General features: G+C 64.9%; 1 protein-coding gene across 1 annotated transcript in view; it reads left to right on the top strand.

Moving 5' to 3' along the window:
• Positions 1-219: 219 nt before the first annotated feature.
• The window catches only part of EFNA2 (ephrin A2), a 15,112-nt gene continuing 3,441 nt past the window's right edge, over positions 220-11,890 (top strand). Inside the window, exons 1-2 of the mRNA XM_007460389.1 lie at positions 220-385; positions 10,809-11,122. Coding sequence (XP_007460451.1) covers positions 243-385; positions 10,809-11,122 — 457 coding nt within the window. The 5' untranslated portion in view covers positions 220-242. The remainder of the gene's footprint in view (positions 386-10,808; positions 11,123-11,890) is intronic.

Below are 11,890 nucleotides of genomic sequence, written 5' to 3'. Positions count from 1 at the left end.
CCGCGCTCTCAGAGTCCGAGCGGCCGGGCCGGCGCCCGGGGCGACCCCGGCGCCCCGCCCGCCGCCGCCTGACTTCTCCGGCGCCCGAGGTCGCGCGCGCTCAGGCGGGGGCGGCTGGGGATCTCCAAGCGCCGGCCCTCCCTCCTCCCGCCCGCCCCGCGCCCGCCCGCTCGGCGGCGGCGGAGGAGGCGGAGACGGCTGGCAGGCGGCGGCCAGGCGAGCGCGGCGGCCGGACCGGGGCCATGGCGCCCGCGCAGCGCCCGCTGCTGCCGCTGCTGCTGCTGCTGCTGCCGCTGCCGCCGCCGCCGCCCTTCGCGCGCGCCGAGGACGCCGCCCGCGCCAACTCGGACCGCTACGCCGTCTACTGGAACCGCAGCAACCCCAGGTGAGCGTGGCCGCGGGCGGGGACCGGGCGCCGGGAGACTCCGGACGCCCCCATCCCAGCCTGGTCTCCCGCCCCGGGCTCGGGGCGACCCTGCGCGCTGCCCCCGGAGTGGGGGCGCCCGCTTCCCACGGGCGCCCCCCAGGGAGTTCCGGCCCCCAGAGTTTAGGAGACTCGCGCTCCATGTGCATCTACCCCCAGGGTGCCCCGCCGCCTGCAGATTTGGGCGCCCTGCATGCCCCGGCGCGCCGCCGGCCCTGGAGTTTGGGGATCCCCTCTGGCACCCTCAGATGCAGTGCGGCCCTGAGTTCCCTCCCCGGACTTGGGGCACCGCATCTTCTGGCCTCTCCAGGGACCCGCGCTGGCTTTAGAGTTGGTGGGGATTCCCGGGAACCTTGTCACTGAGCCGCGCCCGGAGGTGGGGGACCGTGGCCCCTCGGGGGAGGGGTCCAGGAGTGCGTTCTGCCGGCGGGTCCCCAGATGAACTTGGGGAAGTTAGAATGTCCCTCCCTATGGCCCGACGTCCACATTCGCTGCAGGGGGTCCCTGGCTCCTGCTTTGCAGGGACAGAGAGACTGAGGCACCAAGGGGGCTGGGGGTCTGTCCCGGGAGCCCTGACCAGGTGGCGTCCTCTCCTGTCCTGGCGCTGGTGGGGAAACTGAGGCACAGAGGGGCCGAGTGGCTGGCTCAAGGTCACGGCCAGGGGAGCAGAGCTGGGGCAGGGACCCAGGTGGCCTTGTGCCCAGCCTGCCACGCCCGCCTGCCTGCAGTCCTCCTCGGTGTCAGGCACTGAGTGCCATCTGGGGGGCAGCAGAAGCCCTTGTTTGTCGAGTGAGAAAAGTTTGCTGGTGACTGACCACATCCTGGACAGCTGCAGACGCCTCGGGCCACCCAGGGTCTGGGAGGCTGGAGCGGGCCGGGGATCCGTGGGAGATGGGGCTTCGGGGTCCTGCTGTTCCCGGTCAGCCCCGGGGTCACGGTTGCATCGAGGCCAGCCGGGCTGCATGTGGGGGCAGAGCCGCTGGCCTCTCCGCCCCATGACCCTCTGCTACCAGTCACCTTCTCTTGGTTTTCAAGCGCCAGCCGCACCGCCTTCCACAGCCCACCGTCCCCTCACTGTCCCCCACCGTTCTCCATCCTCCGCTGGAAAGTTGCATAAAGGGCTATCTTTGAGGCAGGCCTGGGACCAGGGCAGTCAGGGTCCTGGATGGGGGCAGGGAGCGTGCCCAGACACCCCCGTCCGTTGCCTGGCTGTGGGGTTGGGCCCCGGGGCCGAGGGCAGAGACCCCGGGCCTAGGAGGGTTGGCCGGGCCATCATGGAGCTGGTCCCCCACGCGGCCCGCCCCACTGGTCACATGTGGGTTTGATTAAGGCTCTTCCTTGCGGCGGAGCAGGGAGCCCAGCGGGCAGCACTTCCCCGGCCCAAGTTTTTGGTTTCAGCTCCGGAATCTCTGTCCCGGCGTGGCCTGTCCTTTGTTCTAGCAAACGCCAGACACGCAAGGAGCCTCGAATGGGGACAGAAAGGGGTCGTTGGGGCCGCCTGCTGCCCCACCTGCCACTGGGCCGCAGGCAGGATCTCGGCTGGGAAGGAGGTAGCCGCTGGGGCCGGGCTCCAGCCGGCCACTCGGCTGCCTCCTGTTGCTGACCTGATAGCCCCGCTCCGACCAGCCGTCCGAGGGGACGGCCTTGCTGTCCAGAGCAGACCCTGGCTGTCAGGGCCTCTTCCTCTCCTACCGCTCCTCCCCCTTCTCTGCCTGGGGCATCCTGGGTGGGAGATGACCTCCCCGACCTCTTGCGATGGGATCTGGGGCCCTGGGGAGCCACTTGCCCAAGAAGCCCGGTTGGGTCCAGAATTGGGGCTCCATCCATCGCTGAGGTTCAGGGGCTCTTCCAAAGGGCGCCTTGGAGGCCTGGGGGCCCCTCAGGAGGTTTCGTGTCCAGGGTTGTCTGGACTGGAATCTGCGTCTGGTGACAGGGTATGTGCCAATCACAGGAGGAGCGGTGCTGTCCGGCCTTGGGGTCCAAGGGCACCCGGAATGGAGATTTCCTGAGGGCGCCCAGTCCCGGGGGCAGCTGCCGGGGTCGGGGGGTGCGGGGAGAGGTGTGGAGTCACTGAGCGGGCCCCACGCAGGAGGCAGTCCTGCGGGCAGAGACGGGCCTGTGCGGGGAGAGACAAGGATGGGGTCGAAACAGAGAGACTGGTGGTGGCGGCAGGCGGAGGTGACGGGGAACGCAGGGACAGGGGCTGTGCCGGAGACAGGGGTGCACACAAAAGGCACTGTGGGGACGGGGACGGAGCCAGGGCTGGGCGGGCTCGGGTGGTGGGCGGTCAGACAGCCAGCAGAGGAGCGGGGGTGGGAGGGGATGAGTGCGCTCAGGTGGGGGACCGCCAGGCCCAGGTGGCGCATCAGTGAGGCCGGCCACCCTCTCCCGGCCGGGCCTGGTACCCGCGCCGAGGTAATGCGTATGTGGCTATGTCTCCCCAGTTGCGTTCTCCTGCTGTGCCGTGTATTTCCTGCACACGTGAGGCTGGCGGACGTTGCCAGGGAGCCCTGCACCCACCTCCGCCTCAGCCAAAGGGTGGAGCCCAGTCCAGCCACCTGGCCCCGGCACCCCGACCAGCCGGCTGTCCAGCCGTCTCTCCGGCCGGCCCCTGCCTGGGCCGAGCACTCCCGGGCTGGCTGCCGGGTGTCTCTGGACCTGTCTGCGGCCCGGGTCAGACTGGGCCGGGGGTCCTGACTGGCTGCTCACGGGCCGAGCGTGGGGCTGCGGATGCATCTGTGTATGTGGGGGACCCAGGGGCACCCAGGAATCTCTTTGGGCTGCAGGGTGTGTCTGCATGTGTCACTGCGTGTAGCTACGTGTTCTTGCCCATGATTTTGGGGGGTCCTGGGCCCCTGGGAGATGCAGAACTGTGTGTGTGGAGCACATGCGTCACCCTGCCACACAGACGCTCGTGTGCCTACATGTGCACAACGACCCTGGCCCTGGACGTTTGCACGCGCCCACGTGAGTGTGCCTGGAGTACACACGTGTGCGGGGTGCATGCGTGTTTGTAGCAGTGTGTCTGGGTGTGGAATGTACATGGTGCCTGAGGTGCGTGTGTATATCTGTGTGTGCAGATTGGCACCTGGGGAGCAGGTGCATCTGTATGTGGGATGCATGCATGTCTTTAGAGTGTCTGTGTGTGCGGCCCGGCTCTGGCCGTCCCGGGGGCTCCGGTGAGGGGGCAGACACTCCACACCAGTGGAGGCACAGCTTGCCCTCCCTGCCCGCCCGGCCACTCCTCCTCCGCCCCCTCCTCCAGCCCGGTGGGTTCCTGCTGGGGGGATGCGGCCAGGTCCCATGGGCACCATGCCGTCCTCGGTGCAGAGGGGCCATCGAGGTTCAGAGCTGGCACCGGCAGGACACCCGCTGTCCCCGGGGCCCGCACCTGGTTGGGGGCCTGTAGCCCGGGTGGACCCAGCGGTGCGGATCCGGGTGGAGGCTCTGATTGCCCTCGGGTGTGGGCAGCAGCCACGTTCCCCTCTCAAACGACCGGGTGGGAAGATGGCGACTGGGGCAGCATCTTCCCCATGGCGGGGAATGTCAGGCACCCTGTCCTTGCCAGCCTCGCCCAGGCCTCCGGGGAACCGGCTTTGAAGGGGACGATGCCATATTTTGCCGCATGAGGCTTTTTTGTTTCCTTTGGAAGAGGCTCGACCAGCCGACTTGCGGGGTGGGGTGGGTGGTGGCTTGGAGAGTGAGAATCCATGGGTCTGGGGGGCTGTGGAGGGCTGGGGCTCGGACTCGGGGATCCGGGAAGCCCGGCTGTGCCCTTGGGTGGGCAGCTTGGCTGCTCGGAGCCCCCACGCCTCCTCCAGGAAGTGGGCCGGTGGGTTGTGAATGGCAGCTCTGCAGATGGCAGCAGGGTGCGGTGTGGACGGGCGAGGCATGGGCGTGACCCCAGGGAATCAGAGGGCCCCGAGGGTGAGAGGAAACCGACGCAGCCCCTGTAGGCAAGTGGGGGAGCCTCGGGGACCAGGCCCTCACATCTGCAGCAGTCACGACGTTAGGGGGGGAACCGCAGTGCCGGGGCTGGGGGTTGGTTCTGAGATGCCCCCACCCTGCGGGAGGCCTTGGCGCTGAAGCTGGGGTCCACAGGCTCCCTGTCCCCAGCCCTGGTCCCTCCCTGCAGTGGGTCTCTCCCCTCCCCAGGCTGCTCAGTTTGCAGAGGAAGGAACCGAGGCTGGGGACCAGCTCAGGACGCAGGGCGGTGCGGGGGCCCCTCCAGCCTGCCTGGGAACTGGGCCGGGGAAGGGGAGGCCGTCTCTGACCTCGGGACCCCCCAGCAGACGTCCCGTGAGGTTCACGGGTCCCTCGAGGTCATGGGTTCAAAGGTGGTTTTCCTCGGGAAGGCAGGTGCGTGAACGGGGCTCTGGAAGACAGGCTTCTTGCAGGGCCGACAGCTGGTTCTGCAGCTCCCGAGCTGGGCCTGCTGGGGGGTCCCGCCTCGCAGCAGCTTTCCTCCAGGACACCCCCCTTCCCCTTTCTTCCTCCTCAGGACCTGGCACTCGGCCAGCCTTGCCCCCCCCAAGGTGCTGCTTTGGGGAAATTGTCTCTTTGGAAGATGGGTCCGGAGGGGGCTTGGCCGCGTCCCCCACCTGGTGGGCCCTGCGGGGAAGGGGCAGAGCCGCCTTTGTGGCTGCCCCGTGGCAGACGCACAGCTGAAGGCTGGGAGCACAGAAGCCAAAGTCCGAGCTCTGCTCCGGCTGGCCCTGGGGGCGGGGCCTGTCCCCACACCCCCTCCCACGCAGGGACCCTGGCTTCGAGGGGCTCGTTCCACCGCCTGGGCCACGTTGCCCCTCGCCCGCCCCAACCGAGCCATGCACCCCCTGGTCTGCCCACCCTGTGGGTCGGGCTCCCCCTTAGGCCCCCGTTTCATGGACTCAGAGAAAGTGACTCATCTGTGGTCATGAGGGAGTCGGGTCCAGTGGGGTGACCCCCTCCAAGAGGCAGCCACATCTGGGGCTGGCCGAGGAGCATCAGGGACACCGTGCACACCAGGGGGCAGAGGAGGGCAGGGTGACCGAGGCAGGTGTGCCCCGTGGACCATGCACCTGGGCCTCCTCCTGCCTCAGACCAAGGCCTGAGGGGTGGGGTGGCCCTGAGGCCCTCCCCCTACTTTTTCTGCCCACCCAGCCCCATTTGTTTACCTCTTGCTTCAGCTCTGGGGCCCGTGCCTCAGTTTACTCATCCACACACAAGGCCATAATCGTCCTTTCTCAGCTGATCCTGCACCACCTTGGGGCCCTAATTTTCGGGGAGGTCCTCCCCACGTCCCGACAGCAGGAGGAAGGTGGCCAGGCCTTGGATGGGGGACGTGTCTTTTGGCCCCTAGAAAAGCTGGGGGAGGACAGTGAGGCCTCAGGGGTCTTGCTGGGGGTGGCAGGCGGGGATGGGCGAGCTCGGCCCACCCTGGGCCTTGGGGCTGTTTTGCCCACTCAGGCTGGCCTGGGCGTGCTGTTTGCTGGGATCTTTGTTGGCATGTCTGAGCGCCTTTAGTAGGAGCTGTGCATGGACTCAGACCAGGGAGATAGAGGCAGAGCCACAGGGAGTGAGGGGGACACAGACTCCCCTGCCCACCTTGCCTGTGCCTCAGTTTCCAGTCTGGGAAGGTGGCACAGCACCCCACCCTCATTTTGGGTGAGACTCCTAATTAGTGGCTTTGCTATTAGCATCTAACGACTTGACAGTCGCCCGATTGGAGCTGATTAGCTGCGGGCTGGGTGTTGCTGGGGAAGGGGTGGTGGGTGGGTCAGTGGCGGGTAATGGTCACCTGGGCTTTGGGGGGTGCTGCCTGGAGGGTGGACGTTGGCAGGGGGCTGGCAGGGTGAGCAGCTGGGGGTGAAGGTGTGGTGGGGCGGGGGCAGGGAGCCCTCTGTCTGGGAACCATCCCAAGTCAGTCATTAACCCCTTAGTGAGAATTTCTATCTCTATCTGCCGCTCGAGTGGAGCATTTGCATATCAGGCTTCGGTGCTAACGGAGGAAATGAAGGCTTTGTCTTGCTCTCACCAGGCTCCGTTTGGGGTGGGGGCCCACTACCCTGCATAAGCGTCACCCTGAGCAGGGGCGAGGTGCCAACTTGGAATGGGAATGCCAACGCAGCAAGGCCGTCACCATTTTAGAGCAGGGAAGGGAGAAAAATGGTCCATTTAGGCGGCCAGAGTTCAGGTGTGTGTGTGGGTGTAGGCGTCTCCTGGGGACCCGCCTGTCTGGGGTCCTCACTCCCCCACCTGGGGGCAGCTTTCTGCTCCCCATGACTCTAGCACCTCAAAGACCTCGAGTCTTTGGCCTTTCTTTGATTAGCAAACATATATCGAGCACCACGGTATACAGAGCCTGTGCGGGCTACAGGGAAAAGGGCAGAGAAGGAGGCCAACCCCCAGGATCCAAAGAAGGCAGACAATGGGCTGCTTAAAGGTATAAATATGATGATGTCCAAATGAGATGAGTTGGGAAAAGTAGGGAAAAACGTGCCAGGCAGAGGGAACAGCATGTGCAAAGGCCCTGGGGTGGGGGCTTCCCTGGTGGCGCAGTGGTTAGGAATCCGCCTGCCAATGCAGGGGACCCGGGTTCGAGCCCTGGTCCAGGAAGATCCCACATGCTGTGGAGCAGCTAAGCCCGTGCTCCGCAACTACTGAGCCTGCACTCTAGAGCCCGCAAGCCATAACTACTGAGCCCAGGCACCACAACTACTGAAGCCCGCGCGCCTAGAGCCCGTGCTCTGCAACTGCAGCAAGAGAAGAGAAGCCCACGCACGGCAACAAAGAGTAGCCCCCGCCCGCCACAACTAGAGAGAAAGCCCGCGCACAGGAACGAAGACCCAGCGCAGCCAGAAAGAAAAGGCCCTGGGGTGGGACCAGGGGCAGCCCGGAGGCTGGTGTGCCTGGAAGGGAGTGAGCTCGGGGAGCCAGAGGGCGATGAGGTTGGGGATGGATGGGGACCACACGGGGCCTCGTGGGCCTGGGAGAACTGTGGATTTTGTTCTGTGTAGGGGGAGCCAATGGACGGCTTTGAGACAGTGGGTCACGGGGTCTGATATACACTCAGAAAAGTGAGCCCTGGATTTTGGGAGGCCAGGAGTCTGGCCGCCCTAGTGGGGCCCAGGCGTCCAGCCTCTGAGGCAGCAAAGCAGCTTCAGTCTCTGATGTTCTTCAGAAAGTGAGCTGGGGGGACCTGACGGTGCAGGTGTCACGGGGGGAGGGAGGCAAGCCTGATGGGCCAGACAGGAGGAAAGGGGAGCCCACCTTCTGGAGTCCATTCTCTCCAGAAAGACCATGCGTGGAGTCACGTTCTCTTTCAGGTTGAGTATACATCCCTCGGCATCGTGCCAGGGACAAGAGGGGACAGAGGGCCGGAGGCCGGGACCAGGACTCCCGCCATGGCCCGTGGTTCCGCGTCACAGCCTCCCCTGCAGGGCCCACCTGGGTGAGGCTGGGTCCCTGGGCGGCTGCTGGGCCACAGCTGCCATCGATCAGCTGATCGATGGGGCTTTCAGTGGGGCCGGCAAGGAGCGAAAATGACTTTTCAAAAAGCCTGGAGCAGCTTCTGCATCGATTGTGCCCAAGGGGCTGGAGGACGCGGCCGGTCAATGAGACGCCCGTGCCTGGCCAGCCGTGGAGCTGCCTGAGGGACGGGCAGGGTCCCAGCCCGACCCAGGGCCGCCCCGCATGCATCTATGCAGTGCCTGCTGTGTACAGAGCTGGAGTACTCCCGTCAGCCTCGAGGACCATCCCCACGGCAGAGTTGGAAACTGAGACTTTGAGGAGAGGTGCTGAGACCCAGCTGGGTTCCAGCCTGTGACTGAACCACATCTGAGGTTCCTCGGCTCCCACCTGACCCCCGAGGCCAGACACATTTATTCTGCAAACGCCTTCCCACCTGTGCGAGAGGGGGTGGCCTCCCCGTCCCTGGACGAACCCAGTGGAGCAGGGAAGGGGCTGGAGGTGAATCCACTCCTCCTGCTCCCCAAGCTGAAATTCTGCGAGCCTTGACCTCAGCCGCAGACGTGAATCATCACGCTGGGTCCCTGCTGACGGCGGGGGAGCCTCAGGCACCATGAGCTGGTCCCCTGTCTCTGTCATTCCAGCTCTGGGTTCCCAGGACCCCACGCCCCCACCTGGCGCAGTCTCACGGGTGGCGGGGGGCCAGCCGATGCCATCTGATAATCCAGCCGCCCTCTCAGGTGCCAGCTGTGGGAATTAGCGCACCCGGCATGGAGGCCGCCTTGCTCCCTCCCATGGGCCGGGGCGGCTGGCACGGCGGGCACGGAGGCAGCGGCATGGCTGGGTTCCTAGCAGCCCTCCCTGCCTCCGACCCACACTGGGCCTCAGTTTCCTGGCCGATACAGGGAGTGGAGGAGGCTGGGGGAGCCCGCCCCCCAACCCTCTGATGCTCAGGCCTTTTATGTGCTAATGAGCCCCTCTCGGGAGGCCCCCTTGTCCCCCCTCGGTCCAGGCCACGTTTACATGACAGGGGCCTGGGGCACCGCGTCCAGGAGGTCTAGGGGCTCCTGGCACTGTAGCCCGAGGCAGTGATGGAAGGGGAGCTGCTGGTCCCTCGCTCAGCTGACCTCCATCCTTGACAGATGAGCCTGGGTCAGGGGCCTCCCCCCAGAGAAAGGGGTGCAGGTTGCATGACAGTGCGGGGAGACCTCCAGAGCAAAGCCTGGGAGGCAGGGCTTGGGGGTGGAGGTGTCAGGGGTGGGGAAGCTGGTGGGGTCACCAGGAAGTTGGAGGCTCTGGAGGAAGAAAGAAGGATGTCACACAGGATGGAAGGGGTGGAGCTGGGGGTCTCAAACCCAGGGCACCCCTGAGTTGGACCGAGCGAGGGAGGGCCTGAGCATCCTTTATGCCAAACCCCGCCCCCTCTGGGGAAACTGAGGCTAGGGGAGGGGCAGAGCTTGCCCCAGAGAGGCTGGGAACACTTGGCCTATGTCCCACACTGCCCTCGGCCTTCTTTTTGTTTTTTGGGGTTTTTTTTGTTCTTTCTTTTGCGGTACGCGGGCCTCTCACTGTTGTGGCCTCTCCCGCTGCGGGGCACAGGCTCCGGACGCGCAGGCTCTCACGAGCCCAGGCGCCCTGCGGCATGTGGGATCTTCCCAGACCGGGGCACGAACCCGCGTCCCCTGCATCGGCAGGCGGACTCTCAACCACTGCGCCACCAGGGAAGCCCCCTTTTTTTTTTTTTAAACATCTTTATTGGAGTATAATTGCTTTACAATGGTGTGTCAGTTTCTGCTTTATAACAAAATGAATCAGCTATACGTATACATATATCCCCATATCCCCTCCCTCTTGCGTCTCCCTCCCACCCTCCCTATCCCACCCCTCTAGGTGGTCACAAAGCACCGAGCTGAGCTGATCTTCCTGTGCTATGCAGCCGCTTCCCACTAGCTACATGTTTTACATTTGGTAGTGTATATAAGTCCATGGCACTCTCTCACTTCGTCCCAGGTTACCCTTCCCCCTCCCTGTGTCCTCAAGTCCATTCTCTAAGTCTGCGTTTTTATTCCTGTCCTGGCCCTAGGTTCTTCAGAACCGTTTTCTTTTTTTTTTTTTTAGATTCCATATATATGTGTTAGCGTACGGTATTTATTTTTCTCTTTCCGACTTATTTCACTCTGTATGAGAGACTCCCGGTCCATCCACCTCACTACAAATAACTCAATTTCATTTTTTTTAATGGCTGAGTAATATTGAAACCTCTCTAGTAACGAACTATAGAAATGATTCCTGAAAGTATAGTCTTGCCCTCGGGCTTCTTGGCAGGCAAATCCGCAAAAGGAAAGCTGAGGAGGCTGCATCTGGGGATGGCGTGGGGGGCTGCCTGGAGGAGGGGGCATCGAAGTCAAGTAGTAAGGTTTTTGGAGAGGGGCTTCCTGGTGGGTGGGGGGGCGGACATCTTGTGCCAGGCCTGTTGCGGCTGAGGGGCCCAGATGTGGATTCTGCAGGGGGTGGAGAGACTGGGGGGCTCCGAGTCACGTGGCGCCTGCTCGTTTGCATGTGGTTACCCAGAATGCCTGGCGGCAGCCCCTCTTCCCCAGCGCCCACCTCATGGGCTCAGCGCTAGTCCCAGTCTCAAGGAGCCTGCTGTGGGCCGTGGGCTCGGACCCTGGCACCTGTCTGTGGGTAGGGTGCCCGCCCATCGGTCCCCTAACCTCTCGCCCTTCCCCATCTCTGACCTACCCCTTTCTACCTGCACTGACCCGCCCCCACCCGCCTTCGTGCTTCCTGTCCCCTACCCCGTACCCTCCCACGCGCTGACCGCTGACCCCTCTCCATTTACCCCATCCCTGACCCTCCCTTTCTCCCTTGCACTGATCCATCATCCGCATCTCGGGCCCCGCCCCACCCCCGCGCTGACCGCCGGCCCCGCCCCCAGGTTCCACGCGGGCGCGGCGGACGGCGGCGGCGGCTACACGGTGGAGGTGAGCATCAACGACTACCTGGACATCTACTGCCCGCACTACGGGGCGCCGCTGCCGCCAGCCGAGCGCATGGAGCACTACGTGCTGTACATGGTCAACGGCGAGGGCCACGCCTCCTGCGACCACCGGCAGCGCGGCTTCAAGCGCTGGGAGTGTAACCGGCCCGCGGCGCCCGGGGGGCCGCTCAAGTTCTCGGAGAAGTTCCAGCTCTTCACGCCCTTCTCGCTGGGCTTTGAGTTCCGCCCGGGCCACGAGTACTACTACATCTGTGAGTGGGGGCGGGGCAGGGGCGCGGGGGGCGGGTCTGTCTCCCGGCGGACGCTCTGGTGGTCTCGCCCTCCTCCCCGCAAGCCCCCCTGTGACCTCGGCCTCTGGATAAGCCTCTGGGCCTCTGGACTGGGACCATGTGGTCAGCCTGTCCCACACTGAGACCAGGGGTGCCGTCCCCCCACTGCATGAGGTGGGAAACTGAGGCCTGTGGAATCTTGAGGGAGGGGGTGAGGGCGACCAACCCTGGACACGGCAGGGGTCTCCCGGGCCCCCCCCCCCCCCCATCTCCTAGCGGCCCACCCGCGCCCAGGTTCTCCGAGGAGCTTTTCACTGTCGGCTGGTGGCAGCCTTGGGACACTGCGCATGCGTGCCCCGCTGTGGGCCTTGCGGGGGGGCCGGGTAGGTTGCCCCCACCTGTCCTGGGCATCAGGGGTTGCCAAGGGGCCCCTTTTTCCTTCCCATCAAGTGCCAAGGGCAGGGTCTGGGGAGGCGGCAGAGTCGGGGCTGGGTTCAAGTTCCCGTTCAGTGGGGCCTTGGCAGACTGTAGTCTGAGAACCTAAACCAGGAACACTGGGGTCCAGGCATCGCCCCTGCCGAGAGGGGGTATCAGGGAGCCCACCTTGGCATTGGACTCATGCCTCTCCCGAGGCGGTGAGACTTCAAAGGATTGTGGGGTCCCATTTCTCAGCGTCCTGGGGGCTGATGGGGAGCAGGTGGGAAGGGGGGTCTGCCCCCGGGGCTTCGGAGAGGAACCCAGCGCCTCACC

The sequence above is a fragment of the Lipotes vexillifer genome, unplaced genomic scaffold (assembly GCF_000442215.2).
Source record: "Lipotes vexillifer unplaced genomic scaffold, Lipotes_vexillifer_v1.1 scaffold225, whole genome shotgun sequence".
Taxonomy (NCBI): Eukaryota; Metazoa; Chordata; class Mammalia; order Artiodactyla; family Lipotidae; genus Lipotes; species Lipotes vexillifer.
This window is presented reverse-complemented; position numbering and strand designations above follow the sequence as displayed.